This window comes from Scyliorhinus canicula, chromosome 4 (assembly GCF_902713615.1).
Source record: "Scyliorhinus canicula chromosome 4, sScyCan1.1, whole genome shotgun sequence".
NCBI classification, from domain to species: Eukaryota; Metazoa; Chordata; class Chondrichthyes; order Carcharhiniformes; family Scyliorhinidae; genus Scyliorhinus; species Scyliorhinus canicula.
In genome coordinates this window covers 208,439,851-208,467,627 of record NC_052149.1, presented here as the reverse complement: position 1 = coordinate 208,467,627, position 27,777 = coordinate 208,439,851, and the positions used below count along the sequence as shown (strand labels likewise).

The window sequence follows — 27,777 nt, the reverse complement described above, 5'->3', positions numbered from 1 at the left end:
TATTTTGCTTCTTTAAAATGTTTTCACATTCTGTCCCTTCCTGTCACACTCTGGGTATCATTACCTAAAGAGCTGCCTTGTAATGCTGTTATATCCTGTTACTTTGTAAGACTACATATCCCCCCCCCCCCCCCCCCCCCCTATTTATATTTAAAGTAATCTCTACTTCCCTAGTTATGGGGTTTGCAAGAATACTGGTCCCAGCGCATTCAGATGGAGGTCGTCCCAACAGCCAGTACTGATACCAACCCACTTCTCCCACACCAATTTTCGAACCACATGTTCCTCTCTCAAATTTTATGTACCCTATACCAATTCGCATGTGGCTGAGGGAATCCAGAGATTTTAACCTTGGAGGTTCTCTTGTTTAATTTACTGCCTAGCTGTTCAAACTCGATGCAGAACCTCTTTCCTGGTTCTACCTATGTCATCAGTACCTACACGAACCACGACAACTGGACCCTGCCCTTCCCACTGCAGATTTCTTTCAGCCCAGAGCAGATGTCCTGAACCATTTCAAGTGTGGCAACTTGAAAGGTGAATTAAATCGAGAAAGTTATTGAAAAAGAAGCCTTGACTGCTACCTGGGCTTGTGAAACATTTGCAGACCATGCCCTGCATCTTCAATTCACAATTGAGATTGACCACAAATCTTTGATTACTCTGTTGAAGGCAAAGGAATTAGCAAAGATGTTGCCAACGGTGCAAAGAGTTTGGATGAGATTGATGAGATTTGATGTTATAACTGAGTACGTGGAAGGAAAAAACCAGACTTTAGTGAATACCCCTTATTCCATGAGTGAGGCAAAAGTAAGGAGATATAAAATTTCTTGAAGATGTGGATACATTTATTTAATTAATGACCAAATGTCTACCAGTTGCAACACTAACTTAAATGAGATCAGAAATGCATAAATGTCAGTAGATGAATGTGCTCAAATCCATGGATACTGCATCAGAGGATGCCCAGAATACACAACTCAAAATCCTACTCTGAGCCAATATTTTGAGGAAAGAAGACCCCTCAGTGTGATGGATGACATGCTGATTTATGATGAAAGACTGAGTTGTACCTAGAGTCCTATGATTCATTATCTGTCAGAGGTTGCAGCAAGGGCACTTGAGTATCGCAAAGTGCCGTGCAGAGCAAGAAGTTCTGTCTGGTAGCCACGATTCTCCAGTTCATGAGAAGAGGAGATGTCCAATTGCATCACCCGCGCTATTCATCGACAGGAGCAGAGGGAACCACTGATGACATCCTCATTTCCAACCAGACCTTGATAGTTCTTTCTGAGCTCAGAGGGAAAGCTGTTTTGATCGTGGTTGACTACTGTTCAAGATGGATAGAGGTAAAATTTCTACATGGCCATACGTCTGAGGCTGTCATTGAAAGATATTTTTGCCATACATGAGATTCTAGATCTTGTTGTTTCAGACACGGCCCACAGTTTGCTGATGAACCCATTAGATCAGTGATTTTCAAACTTTTTGTCCCAGGATCCACTTTTGCCAACTGGCAGACCTTTGTGACCCATGCTGGCTGGTCGATCTTCGCGGCCCATGCCAGCCAACCTTCGGGATCCACGCCAGTCAGCATCCACAGCCCACGCTGGCCAACCTTTGCGACACATGCCACGTTCACTTTCCTTTATTGCGAAAGGGGAACCTGCTTGGGCTTCACGATCTCACTCCAATCAGGTTCACAGGAGGAGAGGGCAATGCACATATCATATGCAGACTTCAGCCAGTTTGTTTGTAACATCTTCATCTTTTTGAGAATGGAAAATGCAACGTCACACATGTAGGTCATTATGAAGGGGCAATAGCACCAAATTCTTGTTTTACTCAGCACTGAATACTCCTGGGAGATGCTGCACCAGAATGCTGGCAGCCTCATGTGCTGTCACAGGTCAGACTCAGCAGTGTAGGTTTTCATTTGGAGTCAGCTGTAAGTCAATAACGGACTCTTGGGTCTTAACCTCAAAAGGAATTTTTCACCCACCAGTTCTTTTCAAAATCTGAAATTGCTCCTCTCATTTCCTTCAATTAACACGCATGGGCTTTGCATCCTTATTTGCATTGGCACAATTGACAAAACCATATGTCAAGGAATCATCTTTAATTGCGGCATGTGTCGCAGTGGTTAGCACTGCGACTGCAGCGCAGTGGACCTGGGTTCAAATCCCGGCCCTGGGTCACTGTCCATGTGGAGTTTGCACATTCTCCCCATGTCTGCGTGGGTTTCACTCCCACAACCCAAAGATGTGCAGGCTAGGTGGATTGGCCACGCTAAATTGCCTCTTAATTGGAAAAAAAATAATTGGGCACTTTAAATTTATAAACAAAAAAAGAAATCATCTTTATACTGCTTTGTCCCGGAGCCAACTTTCTTCTTGTAGGCTGTTAATCAGAGGCCCATGATCTCTGTACAGCGCTAACACTAGCTCTGCTCTGTCATGCCCTGGACTCTCCTGTGCTGTCCACTCCAGCAGATTCAGATGTGAGATCCTGTCCAGTAGATGCACTGCCTATTTGTCTCTCTGCCCATCTCTTATTTGTAAGTCCTCCTGCCTTGCTTGCCACAGCTAGAAAATGGAAGAAGCCCTCCTCTGTGATTTGACGCCGAAAGTATGTCCATAAAGGTGCAAAGGTCAAGTATATGAGCAAGGCACGTGACCTGCTCACTGCTGCCGCTTCCGTTTGCAAGACTTCACATAGCCTCATTTCCATTGCATTTAAAAGACAGCAGCGGCTGCCATTCTCAATACAAATGCTGGCACCAACCATTGGATGCATTCCCTATGATCAGGCCCAACAGGGGAATGCCGCAACCTTCCTGACATCTGCCCGTGATGTATCCACGGGTCGCGACCTGGTAATACCTTGTATGAGGGAGTTCACTGAATCTTACGGGTTTGTCCACACAACCAACTCACTGAGAAATGCGCAGACTATTGGTGAAGTCAAAAGAGGAGCAGGGTTAAGGCTTCATTTTTTTTTAAAAGGTGATATTAACCTGGTACTGCTAAATTAACCTCTGTTCCAGAATGATCCGGCTTCATGGGAGCTTTTAATGGGAACGAGGCTGAGGACTCAACTTCCTACTCTTCCTCATACACTTATGCCTTGTCTGACTGCAGAAGATTTGGACAGGTTGAGTGTTACGACCCCCGACAGGGACAGATCTGTATAGCATCTGCTTCCCCTCCTACACATCTGAGAATGAACCACTCAGGTGACTAGGGGGGGCGGAGCTCCCACCTAATTGGAGGAGCTCCCCACAGAATATAAACCCCGAGCTGGAAGCAGTTCAGGAAAAGAGACCCTGTGGGGAGGGGAGAGAAGGGATTATTGTGACCAGTGTGGAATAAAGCCAGTTGGACCCTGTGAGCCCAGCCTCTTGTGGAGTCTTTGCCTCCGTCGACAACAGTGAGGGTGAAGGGGGATGAGTACCATTGCGATCAAATGTACGTGGAACCACTATAACCGGAAAATAGTATACAAACTACCAGATCTCCAGCCTGGATTCGTGATCAAGCACATCAAGACCAACATGTTGAAAAAGCATGTCATCTGTAATCTGATCTTATGGAGACAGAAAATGGTACAGTGAGAAGCAACAGGGATGCATTAGTTTCTACAGGAGGTAACTTATAGACCCAAAAACAGAAAATGCTGGAAAAACTCAACAGGTCTGGCAGTGTCTGTGGAGAGAGAAAGAACGCTAATGTGAGCTCTCTTCACAGATGCTGCCAGACCAGTTTGAGTTTTTCCAGCATTTTCTGTTTTTGTTTAAGATTTCTGGTATTATTTTGCTTTTATTTAACCTTCTACGAAGTTGACCAGTTCTTCAGACCAAGAAGATGGCCTGCGTGGAGAGCTGGCATCTTCTGACAATTATCATCCTGCCCAACAGAAGTTGAGAGAAAGCAGGGAGAGCTCCAATTCTCAATCTCCTAGAGAGCAGAAAAAATGGCTGGTTAGACGGATGAAACCACCATAGCCGTTATTTCTTTGAATCAGCGATGAAGACAGGGACTTTGGGAGAGATGTAGCATAAAAGGAAGTGAAGATGTAAATAATACTGTTCCCATCACCTTGGCAAAGTGATGTAAGATCATATGACTATCATGATCATGTACTCTTACAGCTTTGTGGCAAGGATGAAGCCTCATTCGAGTCCTAATTATTCTTTGTAATATTTTGAATGAAGTGGATGTTAAACCTTACCTTAGAAGACTCTAACAATAGTCATCAGCAACACTTGAACACAAGAACACTTGACATAAAAGGCCTGGGGAAGGGTCCAAGCAATTCCGTAGGCAGAAGTACTTGGATGAGCACAATGCGATGACTGGCACAAGGCATTCCTCCGTGACTGACGGGACATTAGAATCCAACCAGTTACTGACATCTTTTCTTTGATCTAAGCTTTTATTACCACTCTGGTAAGTCTTCCTCTCCCGCCTTCAAGTAAAGTACCAATTCTTCAATCTAGGATCCATCCTCGACCATGACAACACATCTTTGCCCTAATGTCACCATGTCATAAAAATCACCTGACTTAATAAACCAGCATCAAGAAGTTGTACTCTATTGTAGGGAAAAAAATAATCTTTTGAATAACAAAGTACAACAAGAATTCACTTTTTTTTTAATGCAACAAATTTCAAAGCATTACCATCTACTCTTCTGATATTATGGTTGCCTGGGAAATGAAACATGCCTTTCCTGGTGACTCTCCTTCAAGCAGTTCGTAACATGAGAGCTTGACATATGGGATATCACTAATTGGTATTACTGGAAGAGGACTGGAGCGAAATATGAAGCATTTAGCTGTGTGCAGCTCTATAGGACTGTTGCACCAATTGTACTTCAACACTAACCTGGCACCATCATTAGGCCTCTGGACACTCCATCACCAATAGCAAGAGCAGAGTCCCTCCCCATGAGTTACATGGCTTGTTGTTTGTGGAGGAGAGGTTGGGGATGTCATTTGCTGCAGCATAATTGTACGAAATAGACGGTGAACAGGAATCAAATCCTGCGCGACAGGTGACATGGGACAGATAAAGTGGTGGTACCATCCTGTTGAAATACAATTACCATTACATGAATTGGGTATGCATGCTGTGAACTGCTGAGTTATTACCTTCCCTCAACAAAAGTACATGTTGGAGGGGTGCTTGTGCAGTTGTTAGTCTTTGAGACTGAACAGTGTAGTGCTGCTATGGGATCCCAAGGAAGGAAAGGGCATGTGTTACCTTGCCTGTCCTGTCAGGTTGTTGAATGTTTTACTAGAAGAGAGCAGGAGCTAAACATGAAGCTTGTTGCTGTGTGCAGGTCCACAGCGATGCTGGATGGTTAGCTCAATTGGCTGTTTGACTGGTTCATGATGCGGAGTGATGCCAACAGCACGGGTTCAATTCCCATATGGGCTGAAGTTATTTCTGAAGGCTCAACCTTGCCCCTCGCCTGCGAAATAGTGATCCTCAGGTTAAATCAACACCAGTAAACTCTCTCTCAAAGGGGAGAGCAGCCTCTGGGACTGTGGTGACATTTAATCAGCTATAATCATTTTCCTTACGACTGAAGTGACTCCTGGGACCAGGTCATTGAAATAAATATTCTATTTTCTAATCTATAATTTAAAAAAAATAAACTTTGTTTTCATTGAACAGGAGACCTGTGAATCATTGCTGGATTGCATCTTGGATGAAATCAGAATCTGTAAAGAAGTAAATTGTACAACATCCAAATTACCAACGGACTTTGCCCCTGTTTCCTCTGGATCCAAACCCAGCTTTGGTCTAGTGATTGATGGAAAGACTTTGAGAGCGATCGTCAATGGAAACCTGCAGAAGAAGTTCCTGGAACTTGCAAAATGTTGCCAGTCTGTGCTGTGCTGCCGTTCCACTCCACTGCAGAAAAGCATGGTAGTCAAGCTAGTCCGAGACCATCTAAAGGTCATGACATTAGCAATCGGTATGCATCCTACTTAAATACCTGGTTTCTTACTCTTAATGGTTGTTTGAGATTTATGCTTCCCTTAATGCAATTAGAGTCTACTTTAGATACCAACAGTTGCTGTCCAGTTTCACCATTGACAGCCTCACCGTTATTACTGCAGCAAAATCGGGATCAATGTTTCTTGGGAAGGTATTCAACCCATCTGTCTATTCAGGTGGAATTAAAAGATCCTACTGCACCATTTGAAGATAAGAGAGTTCCTCTGGTGTCCAGGTCCAATATTCTTCCCTGCATCACCGAAAAACAGATCAAATAGTTATTCATCACATCTGCTGTTTGTGGGGCCTCAATGTGCAGAACTAGTGAATAATAATATTTTATTCATGTCATCTTGAAATTCTATGCTTGCTGTACCATGGCAGGCCCTTGTAATTTACTAAATAGTGTTTACCTGCCAAAAACTCAATGCACTGTAAAATCTCTCTTATAGGAGCTTTGTCTAATCATAGGCCTGTGATTCTTTACTGTGAGTGGAAGAACTGAGAGTTTTTGAAAATTCATTCAAGGGATGTGGATGTCGCTGGCTAGACCAGCTGTTATTGCCCATCCCCAATTGTCCTTAAGAAGGTGGTGGTGAGCTGCCTTCTTGAACTGCTGCAGTCCATGCGGTGTCACAATGCCCACTGTGCTGTTAGGGAGGGAGTTCCAGGGTTTGACCCAGCGACAGTCAAGGAACGGCGATATATTTCCAAGTCAGGATTGTGAGTGGCGTGGAGGGAAACTCCCAGGTGGTGGTGTTTCCATGTGTCTGCTGCCCTTGTTCTTTTAGTCGCTGTGGCTTTGGAAGGTGCTGCCTCGGCCTTGCTGAGTTCCTGCAGTACATCTGCAGGATGGTATACACAGCTGCCACTCCATCCATGGTGGAGGGAGTGAATGTTTGTGGATGGGGTGCCAATCAAGTGGGCTGCTTTGTCCTGAATTGCGTTGAGCTCCTTGTGGGTTGTTGGAGTTGCAATCAGCCAAGTGGAGAATATTCCATTATACTCCTGACTTGTGCCCTATAGATGGCGGACAGGCTTTGGGGAGTCAGGAGGTGAGTTACTCCTCTTCGATCACCAAGCCTGTGACCTGCTCTTACAGCTACATTATTTATGTGGTTAGTCCAGTTCAGTTTCTGATCAATGCTAATGCCCATGGTGTTGATAGTGGGGGAGTCAGCGGGGTAGTCAACGGTATTTCGCCACCTTGGAACATAGGACGACAACAAACATGGTTTTGCGATCAATCTGTGTATATATGACTGATATACCAGTTCAATCATGTACTTCATCTTGCAGGTGATGGGGCCAATGATGTAAGCATGATCCAGGCTGCTGATGTGGGAATTGGAATCTTTGGTCAAGAAGGAATGCAGGTACAGTGCTTCCCTCCTGTGCTAGTCTAATAAAGAATGCATAATTCTGTAAGACTGGGGCGATTTTCAGCCTGTGTCAACCATCAGTGAGAACGGCGACGTAGGTGAAAATCCCTTGAGAATCGAAAAACATGATTTTCACCGGTGAGGTTGCAATATCCCATTTTCCACGTCCCTCACCAGTGACGTAACGAGGTTCAGGCGCGTTAAATACATTCAAATATATTTATTGTACTTCACGAGCCCCCCCCCCCCCCCCATCACATTATTCTCGGTGCTGATGGGGTGCCCTGCGGCTGACCTCTCTCAGGCCCTGCCCCGCCATAGTGACAACGTGAAACACGCCCCTGAAGTTTCTTTCACAGAGGCTCTAAATAAAATCTCGGTTTTGCAGCTGAAGAACTATGCTCCGGGTTTCAGTCAGATCCTGACACTGAAAAAGGTTCCCGCTGGAATGAGCCAGTTGCATAACTGTTGAGTGCTGCAGTGACCTTCACAGCCACTGGGAACAGGTGTCCTTCTCCTCCATGGGATGCCATGTCCTTGAGGACGTGGCACAGGTGCCACGCTGGCTCTTTGTTGAGATGGAGCCTCCTGCGGCACATGCTGTCCATCATCTCATTGAAAAACCATCGATGCCTGTGCAACTTGATCCATCGTTGGCCTCTCCCTCTAGGTTCTTTCCTGTCCAGATAGGCAGCCGGGCTTTCAATGAGTGAGGTGACCCCTTGCAGATGGGGTGCTGCCTCCAGCCTGCGTTGTCGCTGCTGCCGCCTTCTCCGGTGTCTGCCTGCCTCAGCTGCCGCCAGCAGCGCAAGGACAGCCTCTGTGGTAGCTACACCAGGAAACATTTTTTAATATGGAAGGAATTGGAGGAGGAGAGAGAGTGAGAATCCATGAGAGCTCCCATCCCGGGACCCTCGAATACCCTCTGGCCGTGAGAGAATTCCAAGGGCTGAATACCTACATTTAGTGTTTTCTTGTTAGCAGCTGCCTCAATGGTTCTGACATCCCTGGAGTTCAGGCACAGTGTTGAGGCTTCAACGTTTCCTTGAGTTGCTCTGCACCAATCATCCTCTGAGACAGAGAACATGTACCCAGAGTAGCCACTTGAGAGTTGAGGAGTGTGAAGTGCCATCACAATGAACAAGAATAATTTGTCATTTGCAATAGCCTTCAGCTGTGCAGCTAGAGGCTGCTCACAGTCAAAGGGAGTGAAATTGACTTTCAGCATTGAGGCCTCAGCAGGGCTCTGCCCTGGAAGTGTCTGGTGGAACTGACAGGCTGCAGCTGTGGTTGCCCTTGTTATGGGCCTCCACAATATTTAAAAATGACTTGCAGGCCTCACAAACACAAAGCCCCTCATGTCCCTCCCCCCCGACCAAGCCCAACCCCTCTGGGGAGGGTTCCCACCAACAACTCCCCCCTCCCCCGAAGCACTGGGGCAGCAGCTCCAGTGCCCTTGAGCTGCATATTGGAAAATGGAAATGGCTACTCGCCAGCAGCCATTGCACCAGCTTCACGTTTTTGCAAATGATGACCGTGTGATTTCTCGCTGGCGAATCGGGTAATTCGCATGAGGCCGCTGCATTCAACTGCAATCTCACTAATGAGATTGAAATGAATGCAAATGAGGGTTGTTAATATTCTCGGCATCTGTGGGCAAGATGCGGAACTCGGAATCGGGAGCGATGCCGGGTGAATTGCAAACTGATTTGCACCTGGCACGAATCTCAATGTTTGGCCTTTCCTGCTATTTACCTGACGTGCCCAGATCCTCGTCGGGCACAGCTTGGTGGTTGAATCGCACCCGTTATACCAATGGGGAAAGGATGAAACATGTCCCTCTTTTCTCTTGAAAAGTGAATGCTGACTGGTGGCCAAATAGAGACCTTTAAAATTTTGAAAAGTTTTGATAGAGCAGATAGAGCACTTGCGATGAAGAGCAAAACTAGAGATGGTCTAAATAAGATAGTCGCCAAGAAATCAAATAGGAAATTCAGAAGAAGCTTCTTCACTCGGAGAATGGTGAGATTGTGAAACCCACTATTACACAGAGTGGCTGAGGTGAATACATAATGCATTTAAGGGGTGGTTAGATAAGTATATGAGGGAGAAGAGAATAGAGAGATCTGTTGGTGGAGTTAATGAAGAAGGATGGGAGGAAGCTCCAGTGGAGCGTATATTCTGGCAAAGATTGGTTGTCATGAATCTTTCTTCTGTGTCTGCTATGCAATTCTGTATTGTATCTAATCAATTCTGAAGTTTCAACTTGTATTCTGTTGGTAGGCTGTGATGGCCAGCGATTTTGCAATCTCTCATTTCAAAGACCTAAAAAAGCTGCTACTGGTACATGGTCACTGGTGCTACACTCGATTGGCCAACATGATAATTTATTTTTTTTATAAGAATGTGGTAAGTGGATAAAATTAATTTTTGCTGTAAAGGTGCTTGACTTACCTGGCTGGGGCCCACTCAGAGTTTTTGTATTCTATACTAAGACTTATCTTTAGGCTGTTGGCATCATTAATCGGAACATGCACATTTTCCACTTCAGATCCTATCATGTCTGTTGTGGTAGACTCAAATCCTAAATTTTGTAAATCCATCTGAGAATCAAACTTTATACAGTATTTTCATTTTCAAATTGGGAAAAATTGGGTTGAATTTCAAAATCACCTTTTGGACAGTTGAAGTACTTCAATGAGGCAATGCGGCACGGGATTATTTGCACAATGGTTTCAGTATATTTAAACCCTTATCTGTGTAAAATTGTGGCTTTACAACCAGTATTAGAACAGACAAGACGACTTCAGGAACTTGTCGATGCCATCATTCCATATCCCAACATTATCCAAAAAATAAATCCAGGCCGGAATTCTCCAGCCGTTGGGGTTCTCTGTTCCCGCCAGCGGTGCACTTCCTGCCCGTGGGTTTCCCAACGGCGTGGAATGGCTTTGATGGGAAGTGACAGGAGTAGAGAATCCTGCTGCCAGCGAACAGCGCACCGCTGAGAAACGTGCAGCTGGGGGACTGGAGAACCCATACCCTGTGGCAGCCATTTCCACAAAATTTTCCCTCATCTGATACACAAGGTTAAATTGATACATGTAATATTATGGCTAGCTATAATCCAAGACAACTCTGAAGCTATTTAGAATGAGACTGAGTCTGGGAACTGCTGGAACAATTTTCCAATCTTGATGCTGATGTGAGCAATGGAAATGGTAGAGTGACACACCAAGTGTATGGAGCTTGAATGGAAGGGATGCTGTCAGTACAGAATAATGAAGACTTCACTTTGCATCTATCTCGTAGCATATCTTGATGGAGCCTTTGATTCTGTGATTTAATGCACTAAAATGAGGCAATATTCTATTTCAAATCCTATCATCTCTCACTGAGCAGTAACATCATCATTTTTCGCTTTCCCTATTTCCTATAAAATTATATTTTGAATCTTGAATAGTTTTGAGCCGTCTTCTCAGGCATGTTTGCATTCTGAACCTGTTTTCCATATCTTCTTCCACAGGCCTACGTGAATCTACTATTCTGGTATCAGTTTTTCTGTGGATTTTCTGGGTCAACAATGATTGACTACTGGTTGATGATTTTCTTCAACCTTTTCTTCACCTCCCTTCCTCCATTAATGTGCGGAATATTGGACAGAGATGTTTCTGCGGAAATGCTTTTGAAGCTCCCCAATCTATATAGAAGTGGTCAGCAGTCTGCGGTAATTTTAACATTTGCAGTTTATTGCCTAATATACAAGTAAACATCTGTCAGATCAATCTGCTCTTGAGGCTCATGCAATGACCTATTTCATCAGATTTGAGTCCTGAACATTGTTTTGTAATGTTCCAACTGTAAAAGAATAAAAGACCGGCAGAATTATAGTCAAATTATTTTAACAAATAAACTATCCCTACTGCTGTGCATTAAAAAAAAACTAGCAGTACTTTGGAAACAAGGTCAAAAACAAAGTTTAACATACATACTCCTGCATGCATTTTTGAAGAGAAGGAAGCAGAGATATTGCAAGCTGTTAACATAGTAAGCAAAAGATTCTGATCCAATTTTAACTCTGGGCCTATTTTGGACGAGTGAGTGATGGTGTGAATTAGAAACTCACCAACTGCTCCAGAATTTAGGCCTGGGGTATATTAACGCTTGGGCCTCATTTAAATTTTGCTCTGATTTTATTTTTGTTCATGGAATGTGGACTGATGCACTATCAATTGTACAAAGACTCGGATTGGTACAATAGAGGCTTTATTACAGTCAGATGCGTGGCCTCCGACTGCAGCTGGTAGAATGGCTGATCAGGAGGAGTCATACATAATTATACGGCTCCTTGTGGGCGGAGCTAGCTGGCAGGGGCTACTGGCGAACCTGTAGTATAGGAACTACTGTACATCCCCTACTGTACATACCATAGAGGTGCACACAGTTAACACAGTGGATCACCACATTCACCCCCTGTTAAAAATGAGTCCGGCGGGGGTGGCGTGGAACTATATACAGAATTGTGAGTTATTTACAGAGGGGAGGGAAAAAAATATATGTGTCCATCTTGTAGTCTGGTGCCCATCAGAGGTTAAGCCTGTCTGGTGGTTTTATGGTTCACTGGGAGCGACGTAACGGTGGTGGCGATGTCGGTACTGGCGGTGTCAGCGTTCTGGCCAGTAGTTGTATGACTCCGGGAGCGTGCCGAAATCTTCCTCGTCCTCTAGCGTGGGCAGTGGAAGGAGGGATGGACCTGGTGCGGCTAATGTTGGGAGCACGGGGGAGGGGAGGTTGGGCCGTGGGTGGGGAAGTGTGTGGGAGTGGAACCCGAGGGAGCCAGGTCCCTGAGTGAGACCGTATCCTGGCGGCCGTTGGGCAACTCCACGTAGGCATACTGGGGGTTGGCGTGGAGCAGGCGTACCCTGTCCACCAAGGGGTCCGCCTTGTGGAGTCGGACATGCCTACGTAGTAGAACCGGTCCTGGAGCTGCGAGCCAAGTCGGGAGCGACGCCTCAGATGTGGACTTCCTGGGGAAGGTAAAAACACGTTCATGGGGTGTGTTATTCATGGCAGTGCACAGTAGAGACCGGATGGAGTGCAGTGCATCCGGGAGGACCTGCTGCCAGCGAGCGGCTGGCATGTTTCTGGACCGTAGGGCCAGCTGGACGGCCCTGCAAACCATCCCGTTCTCCCTCTCTACCTGCCCGTTTCCCCGGGGGTTGTAGCTGGTCGTCCTGCTGGAGGCGATACCCCTGCTGAGCAGGAAATGACGCAGCTCATCACTTATGAATGAGGATCCCCTGTCGCTGTGGATGTAGTCGGGGAAACCGAACAGAGCGAATATGGAGTTGAGGGCCTTTGATGACGGTGGCAGACGTCATATCCGTGCATGGGATGGCGAAGGGGAACCAGGAGAATTCATCGACCACACTGAGGATATATGTGTTGTGGTCAGCACGGTGGCACAGTGGTTAGCATTGTTACCTACGGGGCTGAGGACCCGGGTTCGAATCCCAGCCCTGGTTCACTGTCCGTGTGGAGTTTGCACATTCTTCCCGTGTCTGTGTGGGTTTCGACCCCATAACCCAAAAGATGTGCAGGATAGGTGGATTGGCCACACTAAATTGCCCCTTAATTGGAAAAAATAATTGGGTACTCTAAATTTATATTTTTTAAAAGTTTTTTTAAAAATATGTGTTGCAGTCGGTAGAGGGGAGGGGCCCTTTGAAATCCACGCTGAGGCGTTCAAAGGGGCGGGACGCTTTCACCAGGCGCGCGCGGTCTTGCCTGGAGAAGTGCGGCTTGCACTCCGCACAGACCTGGCAGTCTCTGGTGACTGTCCGTACTTCCTCGGCGGAGTAGGGCAGATTGCGGGCTTTGACGAGATGATACAACCGAGTGACCCCCGGGTGACAAAGGCTGTCGTGCAGGGCACGAAGCTGGTCTACTTGTGCGCTGGCACATGTACCTCGAGAAAGGGCGTCTGGGGGCTCGTTGAGCTTGCCGGGGCGATACAAGATCTCGTAATTATAGGTGGAGAGCTCGATTCTCCACCGCAAGATTTTAACATTTTTGATCTTGCCCCGCTGCGTGTTGTTGAACATGAAGGCTACCGACCGTTGGTCAGTGAGGAGAGTGAATCTCCTGCCGGCCAGGTAATGCCTCCAATGCCGCATCGCTTCAATGATTGCCTGGGCCTCCTTTTCAACGGACGAATGTCGAACTTCAGAGGCATGGAGGGTGCGGGAAAAGAATGCCACGGGTCTGCCTGCCTGGTTTAGAGTGGCAGCAAGGGCGACATCTGAAGCGTCGCTCTCTACTTGAAAGGGCAGTGTCTCATCTACTGCATGCATCCCGGCCTTGGCTATGTCTGATCTAATACGAGCGAAGGCATGTTGTGCCTCGGCCGTGAGGGGAAATTGAGTGGACTGTATAAGTGGGAGGGCCTTGTCTGCGTAGTTTGGGACCCACTGGGCGTAGTAGGAGAAGAACCCAAGGCAGCGTTTGAGGGCCTTGGGGCAGTGGGGGAGGGGGAGCTCCATGAGGGGGTACATGCGGTCGGGATTGGGCCCCAGGAGTCCGTTTTGGATTACGCAGCCGAGGATGGCTAAGCGGATGGTGCTGAACACGCACTTCTCCTTGTTGTAGGTGAGGTTGAGAAGAGATGCGGTGTGGAGAAATTTGGCAAGGTTGGCGTCGTGGTCCTGCTGGTCATGGCTGCAGATGGTGATGTTGTCCAGGTACGGAAACGTGGCCCGCAGTCCGTACCGGTCAACCATCCAGTCCATTTCTCTTTGGAATACCGAGATCCCGTTAGTGACGCCGAAGGGAACCCTAAGAAATTGATAGAGGCGACCGTCCGCCTCAAAGGCAGTGTATGGACAGTCCAATTTGCGGATGGGGAGCTGGTGGTAGGCGGATTTAAGGTCAATCGTTGAGAAGACCCGGTACTGTGCAATCTGATTGACCATATTAGATATGCGAGGGAGGGGGTACGCGCCGAGCTGCGTGTACTGATTGATGGTCTGGCTGTAGTCCACGACCATCCTGTGTTTCTCCCCAGTTTTAACCACTACTACTTGGGCTCTCCAGGGGCTATTGCTGGCCTCGATAACACCCTCCCAAAGCAACTGCTGGACCTCGAACCTGATGAAGGCCTTGTCCTGGGCGCTGTACCGTCTGCTCCTGGTGGCGATGGGCTTGCAATCCACAGTTAGATTGGCAAAGAGGGAGGGAGGGTCAACCTTGAGGGTCGTGAGGCCGCAAACGGTGAGTGGGGGTAGGGGCCCGCCGAATTTGAGGGTGAGAATTTGGAGGTTACATTGAAAATCCAGGCCCAGTAATAGTGTAGCACAGAGATTGGGGAGAATGTACAGGCGGGAACCGCTGAATTCTACACCTTGGACAGTGAGATTGACCACACAGAAACCTCGGATCGGGACAGAGTGGGATCCAGAGACCAGGGAGATCCGTTGGTTGGCGGGGTGGACCGCGAGGGAGCAGTGCCTTACCGTGTCCAGGTGGATGAAGCTGTCGGTGCTCCCGGAGTCTAGTAGGCAGGAGGTCGCGTGGCCATTGATTAGCACTGTCGTTGAAGCGGTGGCCAGGTTGTGAGGACGGGACTGGTCCAGCGTCATAGAGGCAAGCAGCGGGTGGTCGTCCGAGGAGTCAGATGAGGAGCGATGGCGACCCGGGTCCAGCATTCCAGTCCCGAGGGGGAGACAAAATGGCAGTGATGGCGACGTCCAGAGGATCTGTGGGGGAGAAGATGGTGGCGCCCATGCAGCGCATGTTGTAGGGGCAGGGCAAGATGGCGGCATCCATGGAGCGCATGTTGCGGGCGCGGGGCAAGATGTCGGCGCCCATGGTGCGCATGTTGTGGGGGCAGGGCAAGGTGGCAGTGCCCACGGGCCGCACGTGGACCTGGGCGGAGAAGATCGCGGCGGCCACTGGTCGCACGTGGCCCCGGGAGCAGAAGGGGTCTAGGACAACTCATCGCGGCAGACTCATCGTGGCCAACTCATCGCCGCCGACTCAGCGCCAGCCCAACTCATCGCCAGCCCAACTCATCGCCAGCCCACCTCATCGCCAGCCCACAATAATAATAAAAACAAATACATAACAAGTAATTACCGACTAACTAGATCCACAAATTACTCAATTACCAACGCAAAGCCTCTTCATACATAACAAGTAATTACCGACTAACTAGATCCACAAGTTACTCAATTACCAACACACCTATTTGTCAACAAATAAATCTGCTCCTCCACATAACAAGTAATAACCGAACTAGATCCACAAATTACCTTCAGAACAGGAACTTCAATTTTGTTTCTTCCAATTTTAAACCCTTTACTTCAATTTTAATTCTTCCAATTTTAAACCCTTTACTTCAATTTTAATTCTTCCAATTTTAAACCCTTTACAATGGAGCAAATTTTAAATCAGCGAGGCAAAGTGAAGTTTTCTCATAATGGATATTTGTTCATTTTTGATAAATTCAGTAAAACCGAAGGCGATTTGATGTTTTGGCGATGTGAACAGCTCAGCAGATGCAAAGCAAGAATTCACACAAGATTTGGAAACGTAGTGAAATTCATAAATACTCACACCCATGACTCTTCACCAATAAGTGGCAAGGACGACTACAAAAATTAAAACCCGAGCTGAGGAGACAATGGAAAACCCACGTGTATTGATTAATGAGGTTTTGGCGAATGTTTCCCAAGCGGAACAAGGATCACTACCGTGTGCGTCTGCTCTGAAGAAAACAATTCGACGGAAACGGAATCAAATTAGCGTCCCTCTGCCAGACCCAAGTGACCTTCATCAGTTAGCAATCCCTGATGAATATGCAACGTACGAAACGGAGCCAAACCAGAAGGAAGTTTTTTTACTAAAAGACAGTGGTCCCAGAGAAGACAGAATCTTGCTGTTTGGAAGGAGAAGTTGGTTGCAACAGTTGGCTTCATCAGAAGTTTGGTATGTAGATGGAACCTTTAAGATAGCTCCGAAGTTATTTTCTCAGGTTTATATTGTACTGGCTCAAAAATTTGGAGGTGTCATCCCAGTACTTTATGCTCTTTTACCTAACAAGCAAAAAGTTACATATTCAAGGTTATTTGAAACGATAAAAGAAATTGAGCCCACCGTAAACCCGAAATCAATTGTATGTGATTTTGAACTCGCGGCATTTAGTGCAATCAAAGAAATATTTCCAAACGTAGAATTAAAAGGGTGCTTCTTTCACCTTAGTCAAAATATGCAGAAGCACATTGCGGCTTCGGGTCTAACTTCTTGTTATAATAACGACAGCAAGTTTTCGTTACAAGTCAAGATGATACTGGCTCTTGCATTTGTCCATGTCGAACATATAGATTCCTAAATTGATGCCTTAGTTGACAAATTATCTACAGAGCATTTGCCAATCCTGAATTGGCTCGAAAACAATTACATAGGTCGGTTAAACAGACGCGGAAATAGCAGCAATGGAAATGTGGAATTTGTATGTTCGAACTTTAAATCATGAAGACAGAACCAACAACCACGCAGAAGCAGCAAACAGAAGACTACAAATGGAATTAGGGATGGAACATCCTACAATATGGAAATTCATTAATGCACTCAGAAAAGTTCAAAAAGGACGAGACTGTTATTTGGAATTGCTTATAGCTGGCAGTGCACCACCAGCAAAATTAAAAAGATACCTAGATACTGATAACCGCATTCTTAGGATAGTCCAAAATTTTAATGAAAGGATTCCTATTGAATATTTACGCGGTATTTCTCATAACATAAAATAAGTCTTTTCACCTCCATTAATTTTTATTAAGCACACCATGAATTTCAATTTTAAATAAGTCTTTTCACCTCCATTAATTTTTATTGAGCACACCATGAATTTCAATTTTTAGTTGGGCTGGCGATGAGTTGGGCTGGCGATGAGTTGGGCTGGCGATGAGTTGGGCTGGCGATGAGTCGGCGGCGATGAGTCGGCGGCGATGAGTTGTCCCATTCCCGAGCAGAAGATGGCGGCGCCCATTGTGCGATCGGCTGGGGGAAGGGAGCGAATTCGGGCGCGATAGCGGCAACTGTGCGGGCCTGGCAAACTGCCGCATAGTGGCCCTTTTTACCGCTGGATTTGCAGATGGCGGCATGGGCTGGGCAGCACTGGCAGGGGTGCTTCTGTTGGCCGCAGAAGTAGCAGCTGGGACTCCCAGAGTGCGTGGTGTGGTGGGCAGCGCAGGCATATTGAGCAGGAGTGGCCCCAGTTGGGGGGGTCGTTTGCGGGGTCCACGAGGGGTAGGATGGGTGGGCCGCGCGGCGAGCGGGGTAGGACTGAACGTTGCGAGAAGCGACCGTCATGGAGAGCACTAAAGCTTTCGTCTCCGCTAAGTCGAACGCGGCCCCTTCCAGCAGTCATTGTTGGATGGGGTCCGACGCAATCCCCGTCACGAATGCGTCACGCATGAGGAGATTGGAATGTTCAGTGGCCGTAACGGCCTGACAGTCACAGTCCCATATGAGAGGGATAAGACCCGCCAGAAATCTTCACTCGACTCACCAGGTAGTTGTACGTGAGTGGCGAGTACGTGCCTTGCGAAAAGAGCGTTCGTCTTCTGAACATAGTTTTCTTTAAGGAGGTCCATGGCATCTGCGTAAGTCGGGGCATCCTGGATCATCGGGAACATGCTGGAGCTCAACTTGGAGTATCGAACTTGGATCTTCTGAACTTCCGTCGGCGCGGGGGTCGCTGAGTTGATGTAGGCCTCAAAGTAAGCCAGCCATGATGAAAGTCCTTTCTGGCGTTTGGCGAGTGCGGATCCAGCTGCAAGCGATCTGGTTTGATCCTGATGTCCATAATGCACAAAATCTGACTGTAATAAATTGATGCACTATCAATTGTACTGAAGATTCGGATTGGTACATCAGAGGCTTTATTACAGTCAGATGCGTGGCCTCCGACTGCAGCTGGTAGAATGGCTGATCAGGAGGAGTCATACATATTTATACGGCTCCTTGTGGGCGGAGCTAGCCGGCAGGGGCTACCGGAGGACCTGTAGTATAGGTACTACTGTACATCCCCTAATACAGGTGCACACAGTTAACACAGTGGATCACCACACGGACGCCACTAACTAGTACCGCATTTATTTCCCATCCCTAATTGCCCTTGAGGTGGTGTGCTGTGTTCTACCCACATCTTTACATGTGATTATTCATTCTCTCCCGAATAATTGTTTCTAGCAGATTCCCCACCACCAAAGTTAAGCTGACTGGTCTATAATTGCTGGGCATATCATATAGTCAGGTAATGCAAAGAACAAAGAAAAGTACAGCACAAGAACCGGCACTTCGGCCCTCCAAGCCTGTGACGATCATGATGCTCTAACTAAAAACAAAACCTTCTGTCCTTATCCCACCCTATTCATGTACCCATCCAGATCCTCTTAAATGTTGCTATTGTGCCAGCTTCCAAATGTCCTAAGTTTTTTTTCATGTATGGGATGATCTGTCTAGACTGTACGCAGAACAATACTTTTCACTGTCCACATGACAATAAAACAATTCCAAATATTTTTTGAACAAGGGTGTAATGTTTGCAAATTCTCTCGACTCTGTAAGTCTGGAGAAGAATGAAATATGTGGCCCTGCAATTTCCACTCTCACTTCCATCAGTACCCTTGGCTACATCTTACTCCTGGTTACTTGTCAACCCTAAGTGTCGGTAGTTTATGCAATACTTTATCATTATCAATTTTTAACTCTCCTAGCAACAATTGCCGCCATGGTTGAGGTACCATCGGCTTCCTTGGCAAAGACAATTGCAAAGTATTCATTTAACACAGGAAGTGTGAGTGAAAATTGCAGGGGCACTGCAGGACAACATCTTTCTGCTAATTTCCCTATTCCTGAACTGACTATAAAGTGACTTTTCTAACTGCTGCAACTGCAAAAGGCTTTAGGAGTACTGAGCCAGGCTAGCGAACCTTGTGAACATATAGATTGCAAAATGATAGGTCATTAATTATTTTCACCTCACTTTTGAATATTTAAGGTTAATTTTCTTTACCTTTGTCGCCAGAACCTGCAATATTTATTCACCTGAATTTTTCATTCAGTTCTTAATTGAAAACTTACACAGAATTGGGAAGTTAGATGTTGGAGAATTTTGATACTCGATGCGATATGACATAGAGTGGCACATCAGCCTCTCTCAAGTTGATGAAATATATCTGCCGGAGATTTACCTCATGCAATTCTTAGACACCTGTCAACTTTCTTCAGTGTTCTTTTGAGAAGCATTTCAGGTCATCTGAATCATGTGATCATGTACGACCTTGGCTAAGATGTTGTGTTGAAAAAACAGCCAAAACATATGGGAGATAGTCCTTTGACAAATAGCATAAGATGTTTGTAAAAATGTACAAATCTTTCTGGCAACCAATCCAAATTTTGTTTTTGTAATATCTCTTCAGGCCTCCAATCTCGGCACTTTTTTGATCACCATGTTGGATGCCTTTTATCAAAGTATTGTCTGCTTCTTCATTCCATACTTTGTAAGTACTATGGCAATCCTACTCGATGCCAACTTTAAGCTTATATTTTCCCTTCACTCCGTTTTTTAATATTTGTTTTTTACAGGCTTATCGGGATACAAATATTGATGTCTTTATGTTTGGAACGCCCATGAACACTCTGTCTCTGTTCACCATCCTAGCACATCTCGCAATTGAAGCCAAAACGTGGGTAAGTGCAGATTTTAGAAATACACACCGTGAAGTACATCGATGTTAAAACTTGCTTTTATGAGGTAACAAAAGTGGTCAGCAGTGGTAACATGGCAAGGCATGGACTTGACTAAAAATGCTAAATGGAGGTAGTGCAGGAATGCTGACTGCCTTGTGTCTTGGGGCAATGGTAGAATCTGAGTTTACAGATGAATCCTTCCTTTGATGATATTACTGCCTTTAAAGCAGCAGAGTAATATTGTCTGTCATATTAACGTAGAATAGATAGCAAATGAATGCTAAACTACTTTTACTATTGTGATGCCTCCATCTATTTTGGCTCCAGGCTGTATTTTTGGGAAATAATTAAAATGAATGAAGGTGATTTAACAACCTCATCGCGAACGACTTGGTGTCTCGAGAGTCCTCTCGTGAGATTCGCAAGTCGTCGCCATCTGGATCTCCCCCGTACTGGACAACATCCAGATCAGCACATTTAAAAGATCCATTAGGCACATATAAATTGGCACTCGCTGGATTCTCTGGGCTCCCAGAACTAATAGTCTCCCCAGTGAGCCATCGACCGGGCACTGTTTAGTACTTGTCTACACAAATATGGACCAGGCGTAACGGCACATGGGGGGGGGGGGGGGGGGGGTCTCCCAGGCCATTGGAGACCTCTGGGTGGTCAAAGACAGGATGGCATCCTGTCTATCCCTTTGGCACCCGGGCACATTTGCACTGCCAGACTGGCACCTTGGCACTGCCATCCTCACGCTGCCAGGGCGCCTGGCTGGTGCTGTCGGGGCACTGTCAGGATGGGAGTGCCAGAGTGCCTATTGCCAGGGTGGCACTGGCAAGGGAAGGGGCCTGAGGGGAACCACGCCTATAAAATGAGGTGGGAGGAGGGAAGATATTAAGGGTGGGGGGGGGGGGGGTGGGGTAAGGACAGGAATGAAAGGGCCTCATAAAGGTTGGGGGGCTCAAGGGTTGGGATTCCAAAAGAGAGGGGAGGCTGGAAATCGGTGTCGGGAGGCCTGAATGGGGGTCACTCAAAGACCCCATAGCAAGGTGGAGGGAGGGAGGGGGGTAATTCTCAGGTGAGTGGGAGGTGACTTTGGGGTTTCTGGGGAATCCTCAAGCTTATTTAAAGATCAAAACATCCTTTCAGAAATGGTGGACCGATTCTGAGGAGCCGGTCTCGCTGACGGGTTCAGCTCCCCATTGCTGAAAAAATTTCTTAGGGTGGACGGGTCAGGGGAGAAACACCCCAAAGCTCCAAAAAATGACTGTGGGTACGATTTGACGGAAACATTTCCAAGTGTCATTTTGGGTGTAATTGGCGGGGTGTTTCCCGATGGCCCCATTGGCAAGATTGCGGCTGTATTTAACAGTACTCAGTGCCAAACATTATCCCCCACGGGCTTCTCGCCATTACTGGCTGTCTCGTCTCTATCAAGGGGGGAACTGATTTTACATGGTCCCTCACCACTCACTCCCAGTCAACACACAAGCATGGCAGGTGTAGACCTCCCCTCACTTTGGGAATGCCAGCCTCAACAGGCTTCACAACGCTGTGAATAAGAATCTGGGCACCCTGCCCACCCGAGGGATCGGAGGGCTAGAAGCAGGATCAGCAGTACTGCTTGGGAGGCAGTGGCAGCATCCAATGTTGGAAGAAGACCAATGACCTCTGAGCTGCAAGGGTAAGTTACCACCTCTCTCTTGGCATCAATTCCACCTGCCTCCTCTCAAATTCCCAACCCCCCCCCATCTCCGACTGACATCTCACACTACCTCTGCATCCAATCTTTGTGCTTGTTCCTCAGGACCAACCAGCACATCCCCTTCATATCCAGTTGTAGTACCCACACATGCCAGCTGCTTTAGACCCTCCAATCCATCAAGCATGCGGCTCAAAAGCCTCATATTTTTCCACACAGAAGAAAGGGCCATGACTGGGGCAGAGTAACAGAGATCTGAGTCCTCATTCCCCATGAGGAACTGGTTTTGGAAATCACAGGATTGTCCGAGGAGAAAGCAGTCACCAACAGCATTGGTCTGTGCTGCAGAGGTGAGGATCCACTGTTCCTTCACCTACATGACCTGTCACAAATTAGTTCATGTCAGAGAAAATGATCCTTCCATTTCACTGACCCCATGTCGATTCTCTTTGCAGGATCCCTATCTGATCTATCTATCTGATGGGGCCGGGACATCCGGTGTCATTCCCCCCCCCACCACCCAAGAAGTCACCTCGGATGAGAAATCCGACGGTACCACCATTGAGGTGTTACAGCTATCATCCCTACCTACCACCAGTGCAGAGACACACACCTAAATGGCAACATCAGTGGGCACACTTCTGGGACACAATCTGCTGAGCACCACGCAGTTGCTGATACACATCAGGTGGAGGCAGGAACATCCAAGAGAGTCAGCAGTCGGAGGTCTGCTGGTTCCCAGGACTCTGTTGAGTCCCAGTCAGATGCCCAGCCTCTGTTTAAGGTCATTCAGAGCTGATGCAGATGATAGCACAGGTCCGTGAGATTCGGGAGGGAATGTCAAAGATATTCCAGCCAGTGCATAGCCAATTGGAGGATTCCCAAAAGCTACGGGCACAGGAGATGATGCCGTTAATGCGTGGCATTGAGGCCAACATTGTGGTGACCGCTGTGTAAAGCCTGCACTGCAGCACGAGGTCAGCGGCTTGAGTGGTGGTGTCCAAGGTGAAATTAAATGAAAATCGCTTATTGTCACAAGTAGGCTTCAAATGAAGTTACTGTGTAAAGAGTCTTGTCGCCACATTCCAGCGCCTGTTCGGGGAGGCTGGTACGAGAATTGAACCGTGCTGCTGGCCTGCCTTGGTCTGCTTTAAAAGTCAGCGATTTAGCCCTGTGCTGAACCAGCCCCTAGGTATGACTGAGGGCTTCGACATCATGTCCAAGTCGCTGAGGGACATGTCTCATATGCAAGTGGACATTGCCAAGGCACTGCAGAACATGTCCAGTTGCTGAGGAATGTGTCCCAGATGCAGGTGGACATTGCCGGCACACTGCAGAGCCTGGCCCAGTTACTGAGGAGCATCGCTGAGGGCGTCAACATATGGTGCAGACAATGGGGAGGCATCAGGAATGGCAGAGCCAGATGATACAGAGGCCTCTGGAGCTCATTTTGACTGCCCCTCCATCCTATGGCGACCCCCAGGGCCTTTGTGCATTTTCAGGGAGCAGAAAGCACTGGAGTCCAACCTGGAGCCTGCCATCAAGGAGACGATGGCGGTCTCCAGTTCTTCTGACTCTTCTTTCCCCCCTACCCCCCTGACACCGACGCATCGCAAAGGCAACGGGAAGAAGAGGGTGGCATGGTGAAGCTCCTGGCCCTTCAGAGGGCCTCCACCAACGGCATCCAAACCATGGGGCACAGAAAGCAGCAGGCTGTCCCCACCAGTGATGGGCATCCTGGGGACACACCTAGATGTAGCACTCGGCTACTTATGATCAAGAAGATTAAAGAGCACTGAGTGGGCACTACTGAGTCACTATGTGTAGCTAGGGGAAATGTAAATAGAACATAGAACAGTACAGCACAGAACAGGCCCTTCGGCCCTCGATGTTGTGCCGAGCAATGATCACCCTACTCAAACCCACGTATCCACCCTATACCCGCAACCCAACAACTCCCCCCCTTAACCTTACTATTAGGACACTACGGGCAATTTAGCATGGCCAATCCACCTAACCCGCACATCTTTGGACTGTGGGAGGAAACCGGAGCACCCGGAGGAAACCCACGCACACACGGGGAGGACGTGCAGACTCCGCACAGACAGTGACGCAGCCGGGAATCGAACCTGGGACCCTGGAGCTGTGAAGCATTTGTGCTAACCACCATGCTACCGTGCTGCCCATTAATCAAATTGGAGAACGTGGGAACGTGGAGAACGTGGGAAATGTCTAATGTTCACTAATAAAACATGTTAAACCTGATACATATAAAGCCTCTGTTACATTAATCTTCACAGCGGGCTTGCCTGCCCCCACCCCCATTTGCCCTCCCCTCCCAACCCCCGGCCACAGTGATCCACAGCGGGTGCCCCTTTCCCCAAGAGCCAACCGGTCATCCTGGGGTGGCCCTCAAAGATACCATTGATCTCTGATATTCAAGGATGTAGCTCTCATGCACAGTGCCTGCGAGGCATGCACATGTGTGCATGATCCATGTGCATGGTGGTCACACACGAGTTGAACATTACCTGTTAATGGAGGGTGCTCCCTGATTTCCTGTTGCGCGCTGGCTGGCTGGGGTTGGCTAAGCAAGGGTTGCTTGAGTGCTGTTCAACCTTATTAGCGGCTGGTTGCCAAATGTGGTGCCACAAATCGGCTGGAAAGCCTTCATTTGTGTCGAGAAGTCTGTGGGGTCTCGTACGTGGACCAATTAACGTTGAATAGTGTTGCCGGCCTCGTTGGACCAAGCGGCGAGAAGCTCACAGCATTTCGCGCTCACTACCGCACTTGGAAATCTTTCCAGAGAATCGCACCCTAAATGTTTTGGTTGAATTCTGCCCTGTATCTTTTAATGAAATGTGCAATGTAATAGAATTTGAGTGAGAATTAGAATGGCTCAGTGTACTGCATTGAAAAGTTATTAAACCTCAGGATTTTTTGTAGGAGGAGGTTACCTGATGATTGGCGTTAAGTTTATTTGAAAATTTCACCTGCCAATCATCACAAATGGCCAAAAAGAGTGAATGACAGCAAATCGAGGGGTATTATTAGTAAGGAATTCTGAACTTAGAATTTAAATCTGTAGGCTGTAGGAGAAAAGTAAACACTACTCTGCGGGATTTTCCATCGGCTGGATCCTCCGCCCGCGCGTTTCCCAACAGTGTTGGGTGGCCCACAATAGGAAACCCCATTGGCCAGCTGCGGGAACACAGAATCCTGTTGCCGGCAGGGAGATGCCGGAAAACTGGGATGGCGGGATGGAGAATCCGCCCCCTATATTTCACTGTAATCTGGTGAAACCTTTGGTCAGTCAATGCAGATGTCAGTGTGAGAAATTTCAAACTGAACCAAGATGTTCAGAAGTTATCAGGATAGGATCAGGCATCTATTTTCCACCTGCCCGAGATCATTTTCAAGTGACTTCACCCAGTCCGATCCTTTCGGTTTTCCACCAGGCTCTTTAAGTGTAAGGATGCTAACTTCCATGCTAAGAAGAGATTTCAAAGGGAGGGAGGCTAGGTGACAATCAAAAATGTGTGTGTATGTATATATATATCCCAATTGTGTGAAGAATAAAATACTTATTTTAATAGTTTTGTACAGTGAGTGTTGCCCTACCAAAGGACCTTGCAAAAGTACATAGAATGAATGTTAATTCTGGAACATTACTGAATCAATGCTCTTTGTTAAGCACTAAGTATGTAAAGCGGAGCAACTCTTTTCCTACTGCACCCTATCTGACATCAAACAGAGCACCATAAGGGCACGACTCCTGCCTAGACCCAGATGTGCAAGCACTCCCTGTCCTACGAACATACAGATTTGGACTAGGCCATTTGGCCCTCGAGTCTGCTCCGCCATTCAATGAGATCATGGCTGAACCGTTTGTGTTGAGTTCCACATTTCCATCAACCCCGATAACCTTTGATCCCGTTGCCGAACAAGAAACTCTCTACCTCTGCCTTAAAATACTCAGTGATCCCGCTTCCACCACCTTCTCAGGCAGAGAATTCCAAAGTCACACAAGTCTCTGAGAGAAAAGCATTCTCTTCATCTCTGTTCTCTGTGGGCAACCCCTAATTTTAAAACAATTTTGGACTTGCCCACAAGAGGAAACATCTTTTCAACGACCACCTTGTCAACGCTGCTCAGGATCCTATATATTTCAATCAGGTCACGCCTCACCTTTCTAAACTCCAGGGGAAACAAGCTCAGACTTTTCAATTTATTCTAATAAGACAATCCGCTCATTCCAGGTCTCAATCTATTAAACCTCCTTTGAACTGTCTGCAATGCATTTACATCCTTATTTAAATAAGGGGAACAAAGCTGCACACAGTATTTGAGGTGCGGTCTCAGCAATGCCGTGTATAACTGAAGCATAACATCCTTATTTTTATGTTCAATTGCTCTCACAATAAAGGACAGCATTCCGTTCGTCTTAATTGCATGCTGCATCTGATTACTCACTTCTCGTGACTCATGCACGAGAACACTTAAATCCCTCTGCACCTCAGCATTCTGCAAGTTGAAGCACATCAGGCCTCGACCTGGCTTTATAACATGATCAACCAGCACATTGGGGACTGGCTAATCAGTGGTTGGACATTGTATGCATTAAATAGCAAGTTGAAGCATGTCAGGCCTCTGTAATCAAAGCCTACTGACTGCTGTTGGTGATCAATATCCAAGTCCAATTGCGCCCAGGCACTTTACAATTGAAAGAGAAAAACTGTTCAGATTATTTTTGGTTCATTGCAGAAAACCTGCGGACCCATTTGTTGGCAATTGTCCAGGACCCGAGCATCTTACCCTGTTTCACTAAGTGCTGGGGCACGTTACTATCTCTGCCCTTCTTAGAAAAACTTCACAAATTCTGAAACAACGTAAAAGGGTAGATAAGTCAATGAAGCAGGCTTGCACCTCATGCCTGACGATATGGGCATTGCCGAGAAACAAATGTCAGGAATGTCAGTGGCTATGTTCAATCTTCTAAACTAGTTTATGCCTTACAGTTTTTAATCTTTCTCTGACAGACTTGGCTACATTGGGGTTCAATGATTGGGAGCATAGCCTTCTACTTTTTGGTTACACTCGTTTATAGTGCCAACTGTGTGACCTGCAACCATCCATCAAATCCTTACTGGATAATGCAACGTCAAATGACTGACCCACTCTTCTATCTCGTCTGTCTCATCACTCCAGTTCTAGCGCTGTTACCAAGGTAATCAAATATTTGAAATTTTACAATTACTTATGGGAACTTTAGTAGGGCAAGAATAAGCAGCAGAGGATCAGTTGCCCATTGTACATCCTGTCTGGTTTTACTATTGGAGTTCCAACCCGATTGCGACTCAGAATTTAAATAAAAAGGCCAAATTCTGATGAGGGATTTCAAACCACCTTAGCTACTCAATGGCCCCAATATTCAATGGGGATGGTGTTTAGACAAAGGGGAGAATAACAGAAAATGTTGTGGAGATTTTTTAAAAACAGATTCTCTACCTGGCTAACTGATTGTCAGGCTTGGTTTCCAGTCAAGTTCTTCAGAACATACAACAATTGAGGACGAAGATAGTTTTGTTGATGTTGGGTAAATCACAAGATGGCTGGAAGGAAGGCGGATCACAAAAGGCTTGTATACAGGTACAAAGTCATTAGGAAAGCTAATCATAGAGACATAGAATTTACAGTGCAGAAGGAGACCATTCAGCCCATCGAGTCTGCACTGGCCCTTGGAAAGAGCACCCTACTTAAGCCCCACACCTCCACCCTATCCCCAGTAACCCCACCTAACTTTTTTGGACACTAAGGAGCAATTTAGCATGGCCAATTCACCTCACCTGCACATCTTTGCACTGTGGGAGGAAACCGGAGTACCCGAAGGAAATTCACGCAGACACAGGGAGAACGTGCAGACACCGCA

General features: G+C 46.9%; 1 protein-coding gene across 3 annotated transcripts in view; it reads left to right on the top strand.

The window, feature by feature from the left end:
* Nucleotides 1-27,777, top strand: part of atp10b (ATPase phospholipid transporting 10B) — a 428,434-nt gene that overhangs the window by 397,487 nt on the left and 3,170 nt on the right. For all 3 annotated transcript variants that reach the window (XM_038795980.1, XM_038795982.1, XM_038795981.1), the window contains 7 exons: nt 5,682-5,985; nt 7,308-7,384; nt 9,674-9,799; nt 10,917-11,117; nt 19,873-19,953; nt 20,039-20,143; nt 26,888-27,075. In XM_038795980.1, coding sequence (XP_038651908.1) covers nt 5,682-5,985; nt 7,308-7,384; nt 9,674-9,799; nt 10,917-11,117; nt 19,873-19,953; nt 20,039-20,143; nt 26,888-27,075 — 1,082 coding nt within the window. The remainder of the gene's footprint in view (nt 1-5,681; nt 5,986-7,307; nt 7,385-9,673; nt 9,800-10,916; nt 11,118-19,872; nt 19,954-20,038; nt 20,144-26,887; nt 27,076-27,777) is intronic.